This window comes from Sylvia atricapilla, chromosome 11 (genome assembly GCF_009819655.1).
Source record: "Sylvia atricapilla isolate bSylAtr1 chromosome 11, bSylAtr1.pri, whole genome shotgun sequence".
Classification (NCBI taxonomy): Eukaryota; Metazoa; Chordata; class Aves; order Passeriformes; family Sylviidae; genus Sylvia; species Sylvia atricapilla.
Window position 1 is genome coordinate 3,263,905 of NC_089150.1, and position 24,552 is coordinate 3,288,456.

A 24,552-nucleotide genomic window follows, 5' to 3' on the forward strand; every position below is an offset into this window, starting at 1 on the left:
ACCAGCTGTGGATGCAGGGAATGCCAAAGGCTGGATTGTTATTTTTGTGTGTCACAGGTCTGGGTCTCTCTCTCTCTCTCTCTGGCAGTGTTCCAGCACCATGTGTGAATATTGAATAATTCTAAATAAACTAAAAGCAAAGCTGATTTGAGGTTTAGGGTTTCCATAGGCTCTTAAGCTGCATTTACTGTTTTGTAATTGGAAAAAGTGGAGCATTGCTCTTTTTCTAATTTACCAGTAAAGATTTTATTTCAACTATAATATTTTTCTCAAATTGATTTTTTTTGCTGTATTGTTTGCTTTTTATTTTTAATTCTAGAAAAAAACGATTCTTAATTATATCTAGGTTTTAATAAGCTTTCTGTTTAATTATTTCAGGCAAGCTAGGCTTGCAGGTAGCTCAGAGCACTCTAAAAGTGATTCACTTTAATTAAACAATAGACATTTTCAGGTTTATTCCCTGATCATACTTTTTCCTTTGTTTGATCTCAGGCTTTGTCAACACTTGGGGTTTTTTTAATTTTATGTTTTTTTTCTGTTGGAAATTGCATCAAAGTAGATGAAGCTTCAACTACAAAGTGCACCAGCATTTGCTTGTAACCATAATTGATATATTTTAACACCCTTTTTTTGATGTCATCCTAATTACCTATAAAATGTATCACTCATGTCTTTAACACATTTAAAATACCTATAAACCATATGGCACGGTTTAATTAATTTTAAATGTTCCATCTAACATGAAGTGCAGCCAAATACGGCTTAGGAATTTTTTTTGCAAAACAAGTTAATGAACCTCAGGGAAGTCACTGGTGAGGCACATCCTCCCTTGAAAAAAAAAATAATGAAACCAGCCTCAAATGCCACCACATCAGCTGAGGTACCTCAGGATGCTTTTGTGGTTATAAATGGATTAAACTGCCTGTTTACAGCTCTCTTTCTCACCCCAATAAGGGGCTTTTGTCTGTTGTTCTAACAGGGTGACTTGTTATCTCTTGTAATTTGCATCTGCTAATTTCATTACTGCAGCACCTATGCCCAGAGGAAGAGTAGCTCAGCTGCAGCACTGAGAGCTGAAACACCCTTTTTAAGGAAATACAAAATGCAATTTGAACTAATTAAGAGCAGAGCCGTTTAAAAGTGATGCATACATTTCTGTACTGTAATTCCAAATTTTCCCTTTGCTTGTACGGAATAGTGCAGCAGTGGCAGGAGTGCAGATCTTTGCTTCCAGAGGTTCAGAACAGCCTCCATGGGGCTTTGAGGGGAATTTGCTGTCAAAGGGAGTAGGGCAGTGGAATTCCAGAGCCCTGGTGGGCTCCCACTGCTGTGGTTTGCATTTAGGGAATGTGGGTTTGGGAGAAGATCACTGAACCCTTGATGGCCATTTCATGAAGAGATTTTTCCCCCCCAAAATCCAATCTGAGCCTCCCTGGCCGTTCCTCTGGTCCTTGTCACTTGTCACCTGGGAGAGGAGCCTGAGCCCTGTTGGAGTCCAGGACATCCCCTTGGATGAGCTGGGACCCGAGGAAGGGAATTTGAGCCCTGCACAGGGGGTGTGGAGCTGGTCCAGGGGAGACCTTGGCACAGAGCCCAGGAAAACACCGGGTTTGATTTTAGTCCATGGGAGAGGCTCCCAACACAGAGAGAGGAATTGCAAACCACCGGGATGTGAAAACAGGAGTTTAGCACAGTAGAAGATACAAAATTCAGTAGTTTTAGGGTTAGTTTTAGGGTTTATAGAACAGAAGTAAATGGGCACAAGATGGTGGAATTTGGGTGGTACCTCATGTACTTCTCCTTCTTCCTCGTCCTCCATCTTTTTGGGTGTTGATGGCACAAAGTAGTTGGAGTGGATTGGAGCAAAGTAGAAATGTCACTTTTAGTGTGGGCACTGGGCACAGGTACAAAATAGTAAATAACTGACCCGTAGTTATCTGTATAAATATAAGGGAATATCCCATTTGTGGGCAGTCACCTCGTGTCCCAGCTGCTGTCTGGACCTCGGCTGGGAGCAGAGAAAATTCTGAGATATCAAATAATAAACAACACGAGAAACCTGAAAACAGACCTTGAGGACTCTGCCTTTTTATACCAACGTGACTCGGGGCTTTTAGAGGGCCAAGGACTTTAAACAATCTAAATCTCATGTGAGGAAACCCTCCCCGAGACCACCCCTCAGCACACCTGGGGTCAGGGTTGTGCAGAGTTCTTTATCCTGAGCTGGTCCCAGCACAGCAGAATCCAGCCACAGAGCTCGGCTGGGATGAGCAACAGGGATCTACTGACATCATTTTACCTCAAGAGCCTTGAAAATGAAAAGAGCAGCAGAGGTGTGTGATGAATTCATTCCTTTTGTGCTGAATAAAGCAGCAGGTTAATAACGAGGCACATGGAAGTGAGCAGGCAAAACCCTCCCAGCTCTTCCACGGGAGGGCAGGTGGCAGTGGCATGCCACTGAGGGTGAAGTTTGATGACATTTGCTGCCTTTTCAGCTGGCATTTCCCCTGAAAACTGAGCAAGACTCCAGCTGATGCAGGCACAGATTTGCCTGGAGAGGTTTTTTTGGGGTTTTTTTTGCTGCTCTGTTTGTCCTGTAGCCCAGTGCAGGACATTTCCAAACCACCATCCAGCCAAGGTGCTCCAGCTTGGTGCCTCCCAGTTGGCTTGATGGGATGTGAGAGAAAAGCTCTGAAGCTCTTTTGACTTGTGCACGTCAGGAAAATGGGTACCTTTTGTTAATTCATGTGGACGTTTTTGTGTATATTCAGTTATTTTGCTGCTGCAGGTTGTCTTGGGGCTGAAGTCCCTGCAGCTGTGGATAGAGCAGATGGGAGGACAAGAAATAGGGGAAGAGGTAGTCAAATCAACCTTACATCCCTCCAGTGCTGCTGTCTGGGATGTCACCTCTGCTGTGGGGCCATTCCTGCTCCTCTGTCCCTGTCAGTGCTGTGGGGTTTCTGCTGTTATAAAGCTTTTATAAACACCTTCCTGCTTTTCCATACTCTCACTTGTGGGGGCTTGTGTGGGGCAAAGGGAATTTTGGGTCCTGCAAGTCCCTCCACAGAGGAAGTTGATGAACAATCCTATGGAGTTGTCATGGTAATCGCAGTGATTTCAAAGTTGCTCTGCAAGATTGCTCGAGGTAAACAACAAAAGAGATGAAAATTATTCCGGTTTCAGTTGGAGCAGCTAAAAATGATGGAGCTCATGTGGGATTTCTCTCTTTCACACACACACATGTGCCCACATCTCTTAAAAAATTGGTTCTCCAGGTGTCCAAAATCATATCTGCAGGTAGGTGGGTGGGTTCAGGTTGGTTGTGTACTGTCAGTGGATGATCACACCATTTTCAAACCCCAGGCAGGAGATTGTCCTGGTTTCATGGAGGTCGTTTTTTTTTTAATTGTCAATACAGTTTAACGTGTTTGAGATGACAGTAAAGTGTTGAAACATTCTGTCTATAAATTCCGCCACTTTTAAAATCTCCTGGTGATTTTTTTTTTAGGATCACACTGTTAAAGGATGGAGGACTGAGGATAGCCAACGTGACCAAGGGGGATGCTGGCAGCTACACCTGCCTGGCCACAAACCAGTTTGGAACAGCCAGGGGCTCCACCAGCTTGGTGGTTACAGGTGGGTGAGCTGGGCCACAGGGGCTGGAACTGGAACTGCAGACTCAGGAGTGATGTGGTAGAACGCAAAGAGCATGAGAAGTTATTTATTTAATGTATAAAGATAAAAGGATAGCTGTTAACAGCTCTTCTATTAGCTGAAAAGACACTGAGGGAGTTTTCTGTCTTTGACAAAGATATTTCTCAGATGTGAGGGAGTTCTGAACACTTCCCTCCCTCCTCTCACTTCTCCAAACACTAAATAGTGCAATTATACTTTTAAGTTCGTGGGGGTTTTTAATTTGTTATGAAAAAAACATGTCAATCAAAAAAAAAAAAAATCTTCGAGGTAATTTTATATTCCAGTCGAAATTCTGTTTTGCCCAAAAGAGAACAGAGTCTTTCAAAAGCAAATTTTATACAGAAATGTAGTTCAGAGGGATCCTTCCTCCAAGTCATCCATTCCTGGCTGCTGGTTGAGATACTGGATGAAAAGAGCCAGAAGTTTGTGAAGCTTATCTGGAAAATGTCTTCTCTCAAAATCTTTTTTTTTCAAACATTTTAATACCTGAAAGATTTCCCAAACTCAGAGTTATCTAATATCCCACTGCATTACAGATCCTGTATATCTCATACGTCCAAACAGAATTATTTTGTTCAGTGAATTAACAGCTTCATATTTCCAGCCAGTGCTCCTAAATGATTCATGCCCCTTTATATACAAATAATAGAATTATATACAGAGAATTCCTAGAATTAAATTTTATTAAAAAATATTTACAGTAGCTGAAATTTTTCCTCAGTTAATGTGATTCTGGAATAACAAACAGCTGCTCTTAATGACACTATTTATGTTCTGTGTGATGTATGGACCCAAATATCCACTGTGTTCTTCCTTAAGTGGATTTCCTCCGGTTTCTGGGGTTTATTAGGTCCTTCCCTTACTCCCACCCCTTCATCTGCCCAGTGGCTGCTGCTGCTTCAAAGCACAGTGGGATTGCTGAGAGCCACCTGACGTTGTTTTACACCACAACGACACAGATTCCAACTTCAGAAGGCTGAAAATGACTTTTTTATATTTTTGGGATGTGTCTTCTTTTTATACTATTCTACACAGACCAATTTGGTGACAAGAAGAGAAACCTCTTCACTCACATTGGTCAGACCAGAGAGACATCAAGAAGAAGAAGTTCCTCCTAGGAAAAGAATGTAAAAAAAGTTACAGTTACAAAACCACTTCTCTTGTTTACAGAAAATCCCTTGGGAAAAGAATTTTCGGAAAAGTAAAACATTTCAGGCACAAAAGCAGGGCTACAGGCACCCAGCTGTGGGATGGCAATTCCTGCCTGTGGATTCAGCCTGCTGCAGTGGGTTGGCTGCACCCAGCAGGCTCAAATTCACCTTCCCAGTGCCCAGCAGCTCCTGCTGGGAAATGCAAGGACACAAAGCTGCAGGCAGCATTTCCCAGTCCAGCTGCATCTTTGGGAGTGGCTGTCACTGATCCCATCCGAGGAATACAGGGTTGGGGGATCTCAGCGGCAGGCGAAGCTCAGCAGCACGGCAGAAAAATCCACTAACCAGTGTCTGTGCTCCCTGCAGAGCCCACCAGGATCACCCTGGCACCTTCCAACATGGATGTGACCGTGGGGGAGAGCGTGGTGCTGCCCTGCCAGGTGCAGCACGATCCTCTGCTGGACATCAGCTTCACCTGGTACTTCAACGGCACCCGCACCGACTTCCAGAGGGACGCCTCGCACTTCGAGAAGGCTGGAGGGGTGAGCTGCAAACCTCTTCTCTTTCCTCCCTTCTCTTCTCTTCTCTTCTCTTCTCTTCTCTTCTCTTCTCTTCTCTTGTCTTCTCTTCCTCTTCTCTTCTCTTCTCTTCTCTTCTCTTCTCTTCTCTTCTCTTCTCTTCTCTTCTCTTCTCTTCTCTTCTCTTCTCTTCTCTTCTCTTCTCTTCTCTTCTCTTCTCTTCTCTTCTCTTCTCTTCTCTTCTCTTCTCTTCTCTTCTCTTCTCTTCTCTTCCCTTCCCTTCCCTTCCCTTCCCTTCCCTTCCCTTCCCTTCCCTTCCCTTCCCTTCCCTAACCTTCCCAAACCTTCCCAAACCTTCCCAAACCTTCCCTTCCCTTCCCTTCCCTTCCCTTCCCTTCCCTTCCCTTCCCTTCCCTTCCCTTCCCTTCCCTTCCCTTCCCTTCCCTTCCCTTCCCTTCCCTTCCCTTCCCTCTCCTCATGCTAAAAATCAAGATGTTTGTTTTTTGAGATTTCCCTTCTGTGTTGAAAGGAAATCCTCCCCTGGCCCAGCTCGCTGCCCATCACTCATTGCTCATGTGCCCTGAGTTTTAGACCTGAAGTTTTAAATTCTTGCCTCCATTCCTACCAGATTTTCCTCAGGATCACCTGAAACACAGCAATGACAGACAAAGGAACAACCTGACGCAAATAATTAGTCATGGGGGTTTTTATAGAGACATTCAGGGGTTTTGTTTTTTTAAGCTGTTGTTTGTGTAAAGAGGAATCTGGGGCTTGTTAGTAGAAAACTTCACAGGTTACCAGGAGATCCATGAAAATGTTTTATTTTAGGTCCATGGAATAATTCCATCTAGAGTTACAGGCAGGTCGTGATGAGTAAATAATCCTAAATATTTTCAAGCCTTTCAGTAGATACAATGTGTATTTATTAAATGAAAATGTATTTGCAAAAATAACTTCAGCTTTCTTGGTGGGAAAATACGTGATTTTTTGGATCCATTTCCATATACTCATGTCTGGGTGGCCTGAGGTTTCTGTCACCTTGTAGTTTTTGGGATGTTCTGGGGGCACCACCTTATCTTCCAGATGGTTGGAAAACTATGGGATGTGAGTCTGTCTTGCTGCTTTTTGGTATTTTTTGTTTAGCCAGGTGATTTATTAAATAGCATGGGCGACCAGGCAAATGCCCAAATTCTGAGCAGACTTGCCCCAAACCTGGGGATCTCCAGCCATGTCTGGGGGTCGTTCTGCAGCCAGGACAGGCCTGAGGGGTTCCAGCAGCTGCTCCTGCTGCAGGGAATGCTCTGTGCTTGTGTTCCAGGCAGCTGGGAAGGGAGGAAGGTGATGTCACTGTCACCTGGGCTGGATGTCCCAGGCAGGATTGGGGTAGCCCCATGGAAAATCCCCATGCTGCAGGGGAGCCTCCTGCTGCCTCCCCAGCCCCTTGAGGCTCTTCCCAAACCCCCACAAACAACCTGAAATGCACTGTTAATATTTTCCTGGGGTTTATTTCAAGTCAAACTGTTCTGTTTGGAGCCCCCTCCCCTCTGTTAAGATGTCTCAAATTGAGTTTGCTGAAATCAGTTTGTGTAGGACGTGATTTGGTTGGTGTTGGGCATTCTCTGAATATCCACTTCCAATCAAGGAGATGGATTTTAGATTGCTTTTGACTCAACTTTTAATTTATTGTAAGCAATCAGTGCCGAATTGTCCTGCAAACAACTTCCATCTGTGCTTTCACAGAAGACCAGGCACACACATGGAAGGGAGTCAGGCAGAATTGGCTTCAGCTTGTGTTGAATAAAGAGCTAAGACATTGTAATGATGAAACAAAGAAAAAATAACCAAATGTTTTGAAAGGTTCATGTGTTTTCCAAGACTAAAATAAACTTCATGTCTTTGCCTCTCTCCTAAACTACTGTTTGCCCACGAATCAGTGGCCAAAGCAGCTGAAAACCCCCACAAATTAGGGCTCTGTCCTTGAAGAAACTGCCGCTTCTCCAGAAAATTAAAATTTAAAAATTAAAATCTGACTGAGGCGTTTTTCACCTGAAAAATTCAACTGGAACTGAGTTAAGGCAGTAATTCAGCTGACACAAAGAGATTCTTTTTTAAGGGAAACTGTCTAGCAAAGATTTAATATCAAGTTCTTTGTTCAGTGGTGTAGAAAACAAACAGTGCAGGAGGAGCCCTAATGTGATGGGAAGTTACAATTTCATTCAAGTTTTATTTCTGTTTCCCGTGATCTAGGAAATAACCACATGCTGTGATCTGAGAGAGAACAACAGGGAAAAAAAAGACTAAAGATTAAATACTCAGTGAATAGCAAAGAATAGAACTTGGGCTCGTAAAATGGGAAATTCAGCCTAGAATATGCAACCTTTAAATCAAAGTGCTCACAATAACCTGGAGAATGGACCAAATTCAGCTTTGTCTTTTTCACATTTTAACTTTTTAAAAATCTGTCATAACTTGGCTTAAAAGTTTTAGATAAAAAATCTGTGAATTCTGTCTAGAAATCAAATTGGTAATGGCCACAGAAAACACATTTTTCCGTTTTTAGAGCTTTGAGAAAAATGGGCACTGGGATTGCTGGGGGCTCCCAGGCAGGAGATGCCTTCCCACTATGAGCTCTCCATGTTGGAGCTCATTTCTCCCAGAAAAAGGGACATTGCCTCATGGGTTTTTTGGGGAAAACACTCCCAGACAACAACCATGGAGCTGCAGTAATTTGCTGCCCTGCCATGCGGCTTTTGAGCAACTTCACGTTTTTTTGGGTGGATTTCTTTTCCCTTTGCAAAGAAAACGTTGGACTGCAGGGGAGGTTTATTTGCATTTCTGAGTGTTCTGTGTGCCCCCAGAGTGCCTCAGGGGATCTGATGATCAGGAACATCCAGCTGAAGCACAGTGGGAAGTACGTGTGCATGGTGAAGACAGAGGTGGACAGCGTGGCCTCTGCCGCCGACCTCATCGTGCGAGGTACAGCCCAGCCCCAGGATCCCCTTTCCCACCTTATTTTATATTTTAGGCTCTAAATATAACTGGTGTTTGAGGCTACAGAACCAATTCATGGCTTGAATAACGTGGTGAATGGCTCTGAGTTGAGTGATGTCATTCTGACTTGCAGCTAGGGAGGATTACAGCTCAGGTTTTGGGTGAACCCTGATTTTTCCCAGACAAATTAGGAGCTGGAGGTTATAATAGTGACTGCACGTCTTTTTTCACTGCCAGTCCTTCAGGTCACTGCCAAGAGGACACTCACTGGCACCTCTGAGGCGGGGAGTTGCTGCAGACTGAAGTGCTGGGAACTCCAGAATCCTTTTTGTGAAATGGGCAATTCTGCCAGAGCCCAGGAGAGGCTTTGTCCTAGGTTTTAAAGCCTATAATGGAGGATTATTCCTTTTCATTCCAAGCTGGAATGCTCACAGTTGAGCCAGAATTGTGGCTTTCTTTGCTGATGTTACAGCTACATTTATTGCAAGGTAAAAAGCTTTGATCTAGAAAAGCCCATTATGTGATCAGCACTTACTCAATGTATTTTAAAATATGTCAGATATTTTCTCATTGTTAATGCACTGTTACTCATTTCAACCCCCTTTGGTGGTGCAGGTGAGACAAACTCCAACGTTCTGGCCAGGAAATGCCCAAAATGAGGATTTTTCCAGAAGGCAGCAGGAAGTTTGTCTGAGTGAATTGCTGCTTGGGGTGCTGGTCAGATGTGCTGAAAAATTATTCCACTGCCTTGTCAGTAAAGAAGTTATAGGTAAAAAAAAATCCAGACTACAGAGATGTATCTATAGATTAAAGAGGGCATTTAGGACTAAAGGAAAAGACATTGGAAAGACAGAGGGATGTGCTGAACAAAGGTTCTTGGTAAAAAAACCCAAAACCCAGTCATCTGTTCTGCCCTTCAGAGTATTTCAGGTTGAAATTACCAGAGTTAAGTTTAGTGAATATAAAACCAGAATTACAAGTGGTTCTTATTCCAGTCTGAATTGTTTTCCTCCTCCCTGAGGAAGAAAAAAAGGGAATCCATCCTGCTGGAAGTGATTCCCAGGCTGCTTCAGGGCTTCACAAACCTCTGCCTGGTTTCCCATCTAATTCCAGGCTCTCCTGGGCCCCCTGAGCACGTGAAGGTGGACGAGATCACGGACACCACTGCCCAGATCTCCTGGCAGGAGGGCACAGACAACCACAGCCCCGTGACCACCTACACCATCCAGGCCAGGACTCCCTTCTCCGTGGGCTGGCAGCGAGCCACCACAGGTGAGCACAATTCCCAGCCCAGGGAATGTCTCTGTGTCACAGTTTGGAAAGACAGATGTCTGCAAGTGAAAGCTGCAACTTCTCTTGGAGTGGAGAATGTAAACCCTCTCCCTCTGAATGACTGTAATTTTGAAATTAAGGGGCTGTAATTCTGAAAAAAGAGGAAGAGGAATAACGGTTCTTTACTAGGAATATTAAAAATAAGTGAAGTAGTAGAAAAAAAGCAAGCAAACAAACAAAAAAAAGAAGGAAAAAAAAAAGAAAAAAACCCCTGACAGAGTCAGAATATGACCTGACTCCCTGCTGGTCAGGGTGTTGGGAGCAATCCAGTGAAGTCCTCCTGCAGTGACAGATGGGGTTCTGTCAGAGCAGAGGTGATCCTGTAGAAGGGTCCAGTGTCTTCCCCTGGGAATCCAGTGCAAACAGGCTGTGCTGGTGTTGTGAATCTCAGATTTGTATCTGGGAATGCTGGGCTCCTCCCCCTGGGTGGAGCATCTCCCCATGGGATGATGGAATTGTCTCAGCCCTGCAGTGAGCCTGGATGGCCCATGAACAGCAGATACCCCCTGGAGGGAGGATGGGTGATGGAGGAGATAAAGAACACGGCCCCAGCTGGTTTTAGCAGCTGGCCCAGTAACAGAAGACACCTCCTCCCCAGGGTCATGAGGAATTGGTCACAGAGGAAAAAAAAAAACCACCTCCCCAAACAGTTTCAAAAGTTGATAATAGAATACATGCTTTTGGTTACATTTGCATATGGCACCGTGTTCCTGAGTTTCCTTTTCCTTTTCTCTTTCCCAGTTCCGGATGTGATCGACGGGAAAACCTTCACAAGCACAGTAGTGGATTTAAATCCTTGGGTTGAATATGAATTTCGTGTAGTTGCCACTAACAAAATAGGAGGTGGAGAGCCTAGTTTGCCCTCAGAAAAAGTAAGAACTGAAGAGGCAGGTTAGTGGGTCCTTCTATTTGTTTTTAATTCAAGAATCTTGAATATTAACAAAGAAAAGGAGTGTTCATATCTTTAGCTCTTTGGAAACAAGCTTGGAATTGCCATTGGGTATAAAAGCCTGTCACAAGTTTGTTCATATTTTTCCATTTAGCTGTGGGACAGTTTGTGTTGCATTACTGAGCATCACAAAAGCATAACATCTAAATCCATTTAAACTGCATTTGCTATGCCAAAATCTGCCACTTCAGGCAGTGCTGCAGAGTCTGAAGGTATTAATGGATGGAAAGAGGTTAATTTTGACAGGGATTTTTCATTCCTGGTGTTTGATCAGTGAAACCCCTCCATGTAACAAGCATGTGGTTCAGAAGAGCTCATCAATTATAGCTCCAGGTCACTTGGAATGAGGTCATTTCCCAGTTTATCTGCACAACGTCCCTGGAAGTGTCCAAGGACGTGGAATTCTGAGCAACATGGTCTACTGGAAGTTGTCCTGGAGCAAGATGATCTTTGGGGTCTCTTCCAACCAGGGCGTTCTCTGAGTTCACTCTAGATAAAATGAAGCCTGTCTCCAGTTTTTAAGAGTTCCTAAACACAGCAGATGTGGTGTAACCTGTGAGCTGCTGAGGTTCTCCAGGGGCTCAGAGAATCCCCAGCCTGGCCCAGGGAGGGATGAATGTGGGTCAGGGCTGGGGCTTTCCAGTTGTGCCCCTCCTACCCCAAAAATGTTTATCCTGATTGCAAGAGTAGTGTGAATATGGGTTAAACTCGGGGCAGGAGGGTGATGTGGTGTGTTCTCTTGTCTCTGCTCTGTGCAGACATCTCTGCCTTTCCTTTCCGCAGTTCCCGAAATTCCCCCGTCTGAGGTCAGTGGGGGAGGAGGCAGCAGATCTGAGCTGGTCATAACGTGGGATGTAAGTTTGCTGAGGAGAAGTTTTCTTCACACAACTTTTCTGTGGGTTTTTTTTCTGCTCTCTCTCTGAGTTTCCCTGGCTGCAGGAGCTCCTCCTCTGGGGTGTGCCCGTGCTCTGTGCCGTGTGAGATGTCAGCCCTGCACACTGGCCTTGTTCTTTCACTCCCACCTGTCCCTGTGCTGGATGGAAATCCCCTGGGAGTTCACATTGGCTGGGATTGCTTCTCTTCTCAAACAAATGTTAATGCTAAAAAGGAGGCACGAGGGCAGGGCAAGAGGGAAGGGGGATGTTTAAGCCAAAGAACTGGGCTGTGTGGTGCAGATCAGCAGTTTTTGCTTTCCCACCATTAAATCTGGATGCTAACCAATACACTGTGTATTATGTATCCCTTTTTTATCAATTTAAAGAACTGTTAATATTCTCTTCCTAGCATTGACTGCTCTGTGTGGTTATCTAATCATAATCACATCAGAAGAAGGTTTAAGCCACTGTATGAAGCTGGTATTGGATTCTCTAATAGCTGACCAAGCAATTATTCATTTTTTATGAACTGTGGATTGATGAAAGAAAATTTGTATTTACTGAAGGGTGTCTTGAAGCAGAATACTTAGTGAAAACCAGAGATCATACCTGAAAGTTGCTCTCTTCTTGAAATGCAAACCTTTAAAAAAGTTGAAGGGAGCACATTTTGCTCTGCTGTACTATCAAATTATACCTTTTTCAGACCCAGAGATGGGACAGCTGAGAGGCATTTTTAAAACTTCTGTTCCTATTTCAGTCTCATGTGAAGGGTGAGACAGTACAGATGTTGCAATTCACTCCATAAGAATCAGAAGCCAAACTGTTTCCTAATTAAGGTACATTATAAGGGTTTCTGGGCCTATCAGCTTTTGCCACTCAATGCTGTTAATACCTTAAAGCCGAACATCTAAAATTACCCCTTGTGGGTCTTACTCCAATGCATCTTCCATAGTTCTATTTCTCCAGAGTATCCAGTCTGTTTGCTCTGAGAATTCTCTACAGATCCATTCCCCACATTGTAGCAGAGTTACCAGGCTGAGGGTGTGATGCCCAGCTCAGTGCCAGTGCTGTGTCCATGAGTCATGTCCGTGAGTTTCTCCCTGCCCGGTGGCCTCACAGACCTGTGCTGTTCTGTCCCAGCCCGTCCCTGAGGAGCTGCAGAACGGGGAAGGGTTTGGGTACGTGGTGGCCTTCCGGCCCTCGGGCACCACGACGTGGATCCAGACCGTGGTGACGTCCCCCGACACCCCCAGATACGTCTTCAGGAACGAGAGCATCCTGCCCTTCTCGCCCTACGAGGTCAAGGTCGGGGTCTACAACAACAAGGGAGAGGGGCCCTTCAGTGCTGTCACCACCGTGTTCTCAGCTGAGGAAGGTACAGCCTCAAGCCTGGGGGTTTTTTGGGTCTTTTCTTCCTGTTAGAGCTGGGTTTAAAGCACGGGAGACGCAGTTTTGGTGTTTGGACTCAGTGTTTATTGATTCTTATCTATAGCACAGTCTCATGAGTTGTGAGCTCTAACTAGCAAGGTGGAAAATGGAGGAATGGATGGCTTTAACTCTTTTTAAGGTCTTTTTAAGCACTAATTTCCCAATAACCAGGTGACACCTCTATTATTTATACTTTTAACCCAATAACCAGACACTCATGGTCTGCAATGTGGATCCTTTCACCCAATTAGAAAAAATCACCCAAATCCATGAAGAAGAAGGTGAAGGAAGAATATTGCCAGCCCCCCCAAATCCTCCATAGTGCTTTATATATATTATTATATACTACAGTCTTAAACTCTAAGTTTTCCACCCTGTGATATCACACAATTCTGTTCAAACTACACACCCACAACCCCAAGTGCCATCACTCAATCTCAGGAGCCTGTTCCAAAGCCTCAGGTCAAATGTAATATTTTCTTGAGGGTCAATGCCTTTTAACACAGAAAGCCTGAAATTGTCAGCCTCCAGAGTTCCAACAGAGCCACCCCAAACCCTTCCAGCAGCAGCTCATGGGGGTGAGGTGGGTTGGGATGGGGAACCGGGTTCATTCCCTCTCCCTCGCTGGTTTCCCCACGCAGAGCCCAGCACAGCCCCCTCGGGAGTGTCTGCCACCAGCCTGTCCTCCTCGGCCATCCAGGTGTCCTGGACAGCCATCCCCTGGAAGATGAGCAATGGAAGGCTGCTGGGCTATGAGGTGAGTCTGTGGAAATCAAAAATGTTTTGATGAATCGACCCTGTTTGTTAAATAAAACCCACTCCTCTTTGTAAAGGGCCATGGGCCAGAAGGGTCGTGCAGGCTGCAGCACAACCACACAGAATCACCCCAAATCTTGCTCTTCCTGCCCCATCTGCAGCCAGAAGGACAATTTTTTTTTCTGTCTTTGTTAAAAAAACTCCACAGAATGAAGTTCTTTTTTGCTTCTTGTGCTGATAGATAGTCATGTGCCTGACATAACTCCAAACTAACATTTTTCAGAATTACATTTACTTTCAAAGAAACTTCTTTGGACGATACATTTTTCTGAGCTTAACTTGTTTCCTTCTTAATGAAGTAATGGTTTTCCTCTTGTCATTCTTTAGTTCAAGCAAGGTCTCATATTTCAATTGCCTTTTTCCTGCAGTCACACTGAAAAGACCAGCAAGCATGAGAAGCAGATGGATAAGAATATTTTATTTTTGCACAGTAAATGTATTTCTGAACCTTTAATGTATTTCTGCCTTTCTCAGCTGAAGGAAAAAAAAAGAGCACTTAAAAGAGTCGAGTACAACGCTGTGGATCAACAACAAATTCCAGGCAAGATTTAAATGGTTTTGGTTTTTATATCCTAGGTCAGGTACTGGAATAATGGCCAAAAAGAAGAATCTTCAAACAGAGTGAAAGCAGCAGGGAATGAAACATCAATAAAAATTACAGGCTTGAGGAGCAACTTGGCTTATTTCACAGCTGTCCGTGCCTACAACAGCGCCGGGGCAGGGCCCTTCAGTGCCACTGTCAATGCCACCACCAAAAAGCCACGTGAGTACCTCAGTTTGAAGTGGGGACAGCCACAAATGGTGTGGCAGCACTTGGAGGGGGACAGAAAAATCAGTGGCATTCCTGGGAATCACAATTCGAGTGAGCTAAATTTCCATGTAGTCAGATAAATCAAGCACACAGCTTCCAGGCTCCTCTTCTTCAGCAGGGTGAGTAAAACCCAACCATCCCAGGGAAGAGCTGCAGTTTCTGCACAGAGCCTTCCTTATGCTGCTAATGACTGGGAGAAACTGAAAAGAAAAATCTCTGTCATTTAGAAGGAGGGAAAAAAAAAAAGAAAAAGAGAGACTTGTTGAATTTTTCAGTGCTCTATAACATATTTATAACCTCTCTGGGGCATGGCTTTTGAAATGCAGTGAACCTCATGGAGTTCATGCAAAACAATCCTTCATGTCCACTTGTTTCCCCCCTGAACAAATTGCACACGAGGCCACTCTGCTGCTGCTGCAGAGGCAAAATTAAGCTGGAGAACTGATTATCAAAGGCTGCACTAATTTTTTTCTACCAGTGGAAATATTTTTAGTGTGCTCCTCCGTTGTAGTGCAGCTCGGAATCAGGGTCATCAGTCTTGAAGTGTTTCTGTCAGAGGCACAAGAACACACAATTAAATCTGTCTGAAGGGTCAAATTCCCTGCAATAGTCATTAAATTCCCCGAGCAGACGGAGTTGTAGCATTAATATTATGAAAGAAAATAGTTTATCAGAAATTATGATATGCAAAAATGAGTGTCAGTCTATCACTGAGGACTAAACCAACTCAGATTTGCCGGAGTTTAAGTGTATTATATTGCACAATTGCCATGAACTGGCTGATCTGCAGTGACTCACTGCCTGCAGCCTGGACAGGTCCTGGGAAAAGGAATTTTTTTTTTCCAATTAATCGTCTTTGTGGCTGCTCCACTAGAGGTGGTGGTGCCAGGCTGGTCAGCTCAGGAATTTTCTGTCCTTTTTTAGTGTGGCCTCCCCCCACTTTTGGGGTGTGTGACTGAGAACTGGACAAACCCCTGGTGTGTGAACAGGATCTGCATCAGGCCCCTGGGCAAGTCACTGCTATTTGGAATAATTAAAAAGGAAAATTAATTGCATTATGTCCATGGGTCTTTCTGGTGAATAAGGAGAGCAAAACCATGTAATGTCAGTCTGAAGATTTTGATAAATTAGTTGAATGGCTGAGAGAAATAATTCTCCGTGCTACTGCAGTAGAAGGGGATTTTTCATTCAAATGTGTGATTTTTAATCAATCCCAATTTGTAATTTAATTTGAAATTTTTTGATTGGTGTGAAGGATTTTCATTCCCCCACAGGACCTGCCAGGTACATCTCAGAAACTCTTGCCATATCAAGAACTACAAATAGTTCAGTTCTACTGGCAGGGTATTTCAAAATGGAAATCGAGCCTTTGACAATTAAAATATCTTTGCTTTTAAATTTGAAATATGCATGTTTACAGCCTGGAATAACAAGGGGAGGTTTAAATATTGCCATGCAAAATGCCAAGTGGGTGGGGAAGACTTGTCAAAGTCGTTACAATTATTTCATCTTTAGGAAGTCTTAAAATGAAACCCAGAGTTCTGTGCATCAGCTCTTAATTCTGAGCAATGCTCCTGTGTGAGAGCAGCTTTCAGCACCTGAGAAATCCCTGCAGCTCCTTGGACGTGTCCTGACGTGACTTGATGGATCAGGACCTGCCACAGATGAAATCCTGAGCGCTGGTGACTGCTGGAGATTTTGGTGTCTGCAGCAAGCTGAGCCCTCTGAATCCCACAGAGGCTTACAGTTTTTATAGATAATTATTCTTCAGTGGGTTTTTTTCCACATGTCATCTCAATATTTTGTTGTGGATTTCAAGGATGACTCATTTCCTTTGAAATTCAGCTGTAATATCCCAGTGTGAAAACGATTCATACATGCTGTAACACTTCATTCTCAGGAGTGAAACTCTCTCCTCTTACATTTACAAGAAGTGGTTATTATTAGAACATCAGGTTAAATCTTCCTCAGTACATAGAACAAGACAAATAGTGGGGGAAAATAGCTGTGGGTGGTTGGTTGACTTTGGAATAATTTCTTTTAACTCTCACAGGGTTTTGGTTTTTGTTTTTTTGTTTTTTTTTTCCTGTTTTTTGAGTATAACCAGGTGGATTTTGATCTGTCTGCTTATGGAAAGAAGGCAGGGAACTTCCTGAGTAAAAGAATTGAAAAGAGGAGGGAGAAAAAAAAAGGAAAAAAAACCTATAAGCACATGGAAACAAGTGTTCAAAACCATTCTCAGTGCTTCAAGCTGGATCCTCCAGTCTCAAAGCTCAGCTCAGTCCACCTAAGCAGCAGTTGCCTCCACTAGGTGACAGCAACAGTAAATTGTTTTCCTTAACACATTTAGAAAAGATTTTAATCATTGATTTGTGTCACTGCAGGACCCATTTTCTGGGAAACCAACCCAAGGTATTTGAAGAGGTTTGTGCTTCCCTGGAAGCTTGGCAGCTCCAAGGTACAGGAAGGGGCTGAGCCCAGAGCGTGCAGCTGCTTTGCAAATAACAGGCTTGGGTTGCTAAATGAACAAAAAAATCCCAGCAGATCTCCTTGGCCAAAGCCCACTTTTGGCACAGGCTCTGTTCAGACCCACAGGTCAAGTTGGAAGAACCAAGAGAAAAAAAAAAAAACCCTTCAAATGTTTTGCGTAACAAACATCTTAAAGTAGATCAACACAGTGGGTAAATTTGAATATTCACTGAGACTAAATCTGTCTAAAGATCTATTGTGAAGAATTTTCTTGTTCTTGGCACTGTACTAAACCTAGAAATTGTCTGTTACCATCATTAGAGTTTGTTCTAATTAATCACCCATGTCCTAAGGCACATGTTTCTGCCTGGCTCCATTGAATGAAGGGCCAGCAACAGATACTTCAGCTTCAGAAACAACATTTTTATGCCATCCTGGCCTTTTCCTTCCTTCTGTTTTTCGAATTTAGCCTGTGAACCATGACGTGCACAGAGAGGAGCCTGCACTGGAGCTGCTTGTGCATCCCAAATGTAATGGCAGGCAATTACCTGAGCTGGTGAATCAATCACCAGTGCCAATTAAATTAAAGTGGTGGTGTTGTTGTGTGTTTGAAGCGCCCAGCCAACCTCCAGGAAACGTGGTGTGGAATGTGACAGACTCCAGAGTGACCCTGAGCTGGGAGGAGGTCAGAGCCATGGACAACGAGTCCGAGGTCACAGGCTACAAGGTCAGTGGGGACAGAGCTGGGAACAATCCAGAGCTGGATTGTTCCTTGTCTCTTTGCACAGTGCCACCCCTAAGGCATTTCACTGGGGTCACCTTTTTAGGGATTCTAAACCATATTGTAACAGTCTCACCTTTAACATCCCCTAATCCCTTTTCCTCCCCATGCTGGCATTGCTCATCAGCTCTTAGAATCCCACCCACACCTGGCTCTTAGAACATTTGAACACTTACCACATCCATAACACTTCTTTTCAATATGTAACACTTAACACAAATGGATAAAACTTTGAAAGAAACCAAAAAGATTTAGCCTGATGGATGTAGCTTCCATTGCTGGCCAGGTAAGTTTGTTATATTTATTATATATGATCACATATATTAAAATGATATTTTGAAGCCCTTTCTCCTCTTACCTGCTGTGGGCCATGCTCATTTTCCCTGGCAGAAATTAAACTCTTGGAACTGCTCTAAATCTGATCAGCACACCAATGTAGAAGTGTTTAAATGTGTCATATAAGTGTGTGTAAAAGAATAGCTGAGGATGCTCCTGATAAGCTCTGTACAGCTGGATCCCACATGATAAAGAATAAAAGATTTAGGCTGAAGATGTGATTACCCACTGAGTTGTATTGGCAAGAAGTCCATGTTTGTAGCCTGTTCAGTGTCCCACCACCCATTATTTCATGTTACTATGATAAAAATATTATATAATATGTATTATCATCTGTTGTGCCATTTTAAATTCAGTCTGGGATAAAAGGCTTTGACTGATCAGAATCATTAGGTTGGAAGAGACCTCCAGGATTATTGTGTCCAACCCAAACCTCAACTAAATCCTGGCCCCGAGTGCCACATCCAGGCTTTGTTTAAACACACCCAGGGATGGTGACTCCCCATGCCCCTGGGCAGATCATTCCAGTACTTTATCACCCCTTCTGTAAAAAACTTTTTTCTTAATATCCAACCTGTATTTCCCTTGGTGCAGCTCAAGGCTGTGTCCTCTAGTTCTGTCAGTGCTGCCTGGAGAAAGAGCCCAGCCCCACCTGAGCACAGGCACCTTTCAGGGAGCTGTACAGAGTGACAAGGTCACCTCTGAGTCTCCTTTTCTCCAGGATAAACACCCCCAGCTCCCTCAGCCCTTCCTCACAGGGTTTGTGTTCCCAGCCCCTCACCAGCCTCGTGGCCTCCTCTGGATGCGCTCAAACATGATGTTCCCTTCTTCCTTTGAATGTATGTAATTCCACTCTGGAATTTTAATATTAACCAAAATATTAATATTAACCAAAAACCAGCTCTTTCATCCCATCTCTTCTAACAGCTGAAACCTCATGTGTTAGAGGCAGAGCAGTGGCAGGGCAGGTGCTGAAACCCCAAAGCAGCTTTTTTCTCTTACCCCATGGCTTTGTAAGAGCTGAAAGCGCGGCGTGCCGTGGGCAGGGCCGTGGCAGGGCAGGAGTGAGGCTGGGCTGTGTTGCAGGTGCTGTACAGGACCAGCAGGCAGAGCAGGATGGACGTGCTGACCACGGCCAGCACCACGGCCCAGCTGTGGCTGCAGCTGCAGGACGATTATCTCATCGAGGTCAGGGCCACCACCGAGGGGGGAGATGGCAGCAGCAGCGAGCAGATCCTCATTCCCAGGCTAGCCAGTAAGTCCAGCCACTTTCCTTCCTCCCAGCTTGGCTTTGCTCCCTTTGTTGGTTGGGGAGAAAAGCTACAATTAATGCTCGGATGTTGCGTGGTAATAATGTAATAAAAGGGAAAGCAATTAAAAGTCTTCATGCCCTTATGCATGACAAGCTCCATTCTACTGAACTGGTAAATTACCATGTGAATTGGTATTAAAAATGTTAAGGTTTTTACTTTTTTTTTCTCCTTTAAAAAAAAAAAACAAACCACAAAAACCTATTACCTTGAAAGTAGACTCACAGGATCATTGAGGTTGGAAAAGACCTCCAAGATCATTGAGTCCAACCTTTGATCAAACACCACCTTGTCAGCTAAACCATTCATGATCATTGCATTTTGCAAGACATCTCTGTAATTTTAAAATATTTCCTGTGTTTTTTGTAGATGTCTAGAGCTTGTAAGAAAAAAAAAATTACAGTAATTTTTGCTTAGCATCTGGGAAGAGTAATAATGTGGCACAGCACACACTTATGCTTTCATTTAATCCTGAATTCTTTTTTTCTTTTGTCACAGGTATGGATGCAAGAGGTTCTGGCCCATCAGTCTTGACTACCTTCACTGTCTCCAGCTTCTTAGCAACAATATTTTCCTTGACCCTTAATTCCGTGTTGTGCTGATACATTTGCATTTGCTGGGGGAAGAAAAAAAAAATTGGTTACTAAAGTGCTTTTTTAAAAAAAACCTGCAGTGGTAAATGCATGTTTTTTTCTTCTATCCTGACGTGTTTTTAAATTCTTTCTATTTCACTGTAAGTTGAAGTAAAAATACCATGTAAAGTTTAGCAAATCCTTTAAAAAGGAATCTAAAATGCCTTAATACTTGAACCAAAGGAGTTTACATGTTCCATACTTCAGATACAGTGTAAGAGAGAGGGGAGGGATGGCACTGCCAGGTCAGGGCTGTGAGGGAGAGGGACAAACTCCATTTTTTCAACAGCCCTGAATTGTTCTGGGTCTGTTCTGCATTGTTAAAATCACATTTAGCATGGGCAAGATGAAATCAGAGCTGTGGCTGTCACCAGTCCGAGGGTGACACAGCCACCACGTGGCTGTCCCCAAGGCAGTGCCATCACCCAGGAGTTGGGATCATTTTCCTGCTGCCCTTTGTGGGAGTTGTTCTATGAGGAAAGAAAATCCCAAAATAAATCTAAGGAATCCCCTCTGGAGCAGGGCAGAGGCAGGGCCTCCACTGCTGAGTTTGGAGGAGGTCAATTCTGAAATTCATTTCTTCATCTCCTCACCTCACCAGGTTCTTTGTCCATGACCAAACTCTCCCAACCCTGAGGCTGATTGGATTTTCCCTCCTGCCAGTGTTCAGGAGCTGCAGTGCCCAGCTGGCAGCACTGGTGACACGCAGGGACACCGTGGCCTTAGGGACAGGTGATGAGGTGCTCCCAGAGCTGCAGCCCCCAATTCTCCTGCTCATTTCTGTGCCACACTGCCCTGCAAACACCCTGAATTCAGATTTGCAGTCAGACCTCTCCTTCCTGCTGCTCTTGAACCAGTTCTGAACTCTTCCATCTGCTCTGGCTCTCAGCTGCACCCCACTACTGTCACATGAGTCTAGGAAGTTCATGGCAACATTAGGATATCAAAAAAAATGATACAACAACACTTCAGACCTGCTGTTGTAGAGAAATCTGTGCATTTCATGGCAGTAAAGATACATTCAGCCTGGTCCATTTGACTTCTAGAGTTGTGGCTTCAGTCAAATCAGCCTTTTAGAGACCTTTTAGAGAGGTCACAGCATCCCTGTTCCAGCATGTGCTCACATCACATAAAGCATCTCCTCTTCAATACTGGGCTTTTCTTTAATTCCACAATGCTATTTCAACACTCAGAACTACAAAGGGAGAACCAGGAATAATAAAATCATGGTGGCACTGTAGAACAGAATAAAAAAAAAACCTTGATGTGCATTCAACTGGCAGATGAGCTGCTGAGCTCCAGATGAGACAACGTGCTGCTGAGGAAAGCAAGAGCTGTATATACTGTACATAGAGAGCTATAAATGAGTTAAAAATTAGTTGCTTTTCCATGTGGCTGACCAGTGTTGTTTTCAGACACTTGCAAACACGGGGTGGGTGGGTGGGACAGGGCAATCCAGGTGTTCCTAGTGAGTAAATAGTTGATATTTCATGCAACAAAAGGTGACTCTTTCTCTTGTTTCACAGACTTCTAGTCCAGGTTCCTGTACTGCCCATTTTTCATGCGCTTGCATTGTATTATCACTTGATTTCTAGTTTCTATATCTCCATGAGATATGTACCCAGTACCTTGTTTCATATTGAAAAGGTTGAAATTTATCCTTGAACTTCCAGTTGTGTGTGTATCCTATGGTTATCTGTATGCATTCTTTTCTATGGCTCTAATAAAATATTTATTACATTGAGGGATAATAGAACATCTCCAAGTGTTATTGCTTGTTCCTGTCATGTATTTGCACACGTTGGGGGTTTAATACACCTAAAAATGGTTGTGCTCAAGCTCCTGAGCTCCACCTCTGCCTACAGCAGGATGGGCAAAAATGCACCTCCATTTCCCATCTCTCCAATCAGTTTTCCCTTCCCTAAAGTGGAAAAAACCCTCAGTGTAATTATACTGAAGAAGAGTTAGGGTTTTTATAATAATTTATTCAGGGTATCACTATTTAGCATTAAATTGCAGGTCCTGTTGCCTGCTGCAGTTGCCTGTTCCCTTACATGCTGCAGCTTCCTCTAAAACCTGAGATTTTCCAGCACTAAAACCCTTTTCTTAGGAATGCAGGCACGGCACAACTATTTATTTTAAGTTTTGAAAGTGTGGATTCTACCTGCCTAAGAGGGAGCTGATCCAGGTGCTGAAATAAGGGTTAATATTAATCCAAACAAACCACAAGTGTGGACACAAGACTGAAGTAATTTTTCTTGAGTAAATCAGGTTGGTTTTTTTTCCTTTCAGATGGTTGTAGGTGGACACTCCTGCCTTACTCTGCCTCCCCAGATTAATGTCCAGATTAGTCTTCCTTTAAACTTACCTTTCTTCCTCATATCACGTTAATTCAGCTCAGGGTTATTTGCATTAACAGAAGTGTCTTGGTGTGTTAATAAAAAATAAGCTGGCGTTGGGAAAGTGCAGGAGGGAAAGGTGGAGAGGCAGTAAGGGATAATCCTACCTCTTGCTCTTGCAGGCATTTCTAGAGCAGCTCCTGTGGCCATCCAAAATCGGCAACTCAGTCCTGGGGTGAAAAAAAAATTAATAATAATGAAAAATGTGAATAGAATTGCTTATAAAACAAGAACTGCAGGGGAAAGTTCTGCCATTCCATTGGACTTGGGCTTTCCCAAAATAACCAGCACATTGTCACAACTAATACTTGAAATCTCATAAGGAGGAATGATAGGCTTCAATTACAGTTGTAAAAATTGCATTCTTTTCAATTCCCCATCCAACACCAGAGCTGTATTCTAAAGCCTGAATTTCTCAGAGGTACTTGCAGTAAGAATTTCTTTTAAAAACCCAACTTTTCCTTTGAACAGTTTACTGTGGGATATGTTACAAAACATGCACGATCCTTGATGAATACAAAACGAGTTAAAAAAAACCTAATATCACTTCAGGCCGAAGAAATATTGGAGATCTCCATTTTTCCACTTAATTTGCCTTTCAGTGGTGGCAGGCAGACGTGGGCAGTGCCTGCCAGGTCCTATCTGTTATGTCTTAATAAAAGGCAATAAAGCAAGCTGTCCAGCATGAGGGAGTGCATTCATCTGACAGCTCCGAAATAAACAACAATGGAAATATCGTGAAAATAAAATGAGTTTGTAAACAGGCCCCGGCTCTCTTAGGGGAAACAACTGCCCGGATTGTTTAATGCTAATGCTGTGAACTCCTTGCAAAGCAATAAAAAGGGATGTGCTTAGCAGAGACAGCCCTGAGTGCACCTTGCTGCTGCTGCTGCTGCTTTATCAGGGCTGATGGATGAAAAGAGGCACCTGGAGTCTGGGAGCTGCCAGGGGTGGGGGACGTGGGGCACCTGCAGCAGCTCTGGGAGCAGCTTTGTTCTCTGAGCAAAGGGATTTCCTCAGAGTCCCACAGCTTGGGTCAGTGAGGAGGAGGGAGCAGTTTAGGAAAAAGGCCAAAAAGTTTCTTTCTCCAGGTTGAACTCGCTCTCAGTGAGCTCTGTTGTAGTTATTAAAGCCTTACCTTGGCTTGGAAGTGTTTCCCGAGGAGCTGAGGGTGTGGACACCTCCTGGGCATCCCCTCCAGGACAGTCCTGTGCCAGCTCTGCCACTCTCCTGCTGGCAGGTGGTGCCAGGGCAAGGCTCCTGTCCCCAAGATTTGCCCTCCGAGGGCAGCAGCGTGTGTGTGTGCACGAGTTCTTTGCCACAAACACAGCCCACTGTCAACCCTGGCGCCAATCTGGGATCTGTTTCCCTCTCTGTGCCAGTGGCTGTGACTGCCTGTCCCCTGTCCTGCCTCTCAGATGCACCAGGTGCCCCCAGAAATTTGTTGTTTGAACAAACACACACTCACCTTTCCTTCTGTTCCTCTTGCAGAGTCTGTGCTACCCTCGTTGGAATTCGTACCCTGCTCTTGCTTTGGGTTTGAACTCTCTGTTTGCAGACTTCACAGTTTGTGCATGAGAGTGTTTCAGTATTAGAATTTCACAGGACCTTCATGTGCATCCTTCCTTTGCTTTTTCCATCCTTAAGGGTCGAGAAAACTTGATAAACTCACTTGGAATTAAATTTCTTTTCTTGAACTCCTCAGTGATCTTTCTGAGGTCAGGAAGAGTCTTTGAAACTCTTTTTTTTTCTTTTTTTTTCCTCAGATTCACAAATACAGGAGACGTGCCTGTAACCCCGTGCAGCATTACTGAGACGCTTTCTTCCCAATCTCCCCGAGATTATTTTCTTCCCCTTTAAGACATAATTAGTCCTGTGAGGTCTGGACCATGCCTGTTCTCTGTGCTGTGCTCTTCATTCCTTCCCAGCCATTAATTCCCTTTGGGGGAGACAACATCAAGGCACTGGCAGAGGCTGAAAAAGGAAGAATCAAAAGTTAGGAGCCTGTGAAAGGATGCAACTCCAGGATGTTCATTAGCTCAGCCCATGATAATTTAA

At 43.9% G+C, this 24,552-nt stretch overlaps 1 protein-coding gene across 1 annotated transcript in view; it reads left to right on the plus strand.

The window, feature by feature from the left end:
• CNTN3 (contactin 3) overlaps positions 1-20,571 on the plus strand; it is a 51,316-nt gene extending 30,745 nt beyond the window's left edge. Inside the window, exons 8-19 of the mRNA XM_066327166.1 lie at positions 3,509-3,636; positions 5,214-5,389; positions 8,224-8,341; positions 9,470-9,628; positions 10,430-10,579; positions 11,421-11,491; positions 12,653-12,887; positions 13,582-13,697; positions 14,333-14,519; positions 17,651-17,763; positions 19,240-19,408; positions 19,962-20,571. Of these exons, the coding sequence (XP_066183263.1) occupies positions 3,509-3,636; positions 5,214-5,389; positions 8,224-8,341; positions 9,470-9,628; positions 10,430-10,579; positions 11,421-11,491; positions 12,653-12,887; positions 13,582-13,697; positions 14,333-14,519; positions 17,651-17,763; positions 19,240-19,408; positions 19,962-20,065 (1,726 nt within the window). The 3' untranslated portion in view covers positions 20,066-20,571. The remainder of the gene's footprint in view (positions 1-3,508; positions 3,637-5,213; positions 5,390-8,223; positions 8,342-9,469; positions 9,629-10,429; positions 10,580-11,420; positions 11,492-12,652; positions 12,888-13,581; positions 13,698-14,332; positions 14,520-17,650; positions 17,764-19,239; positions 19,409-19,961) is intronic.
• Positions 20,572-24,552: the final 3,981 nt, after the last annotated feature.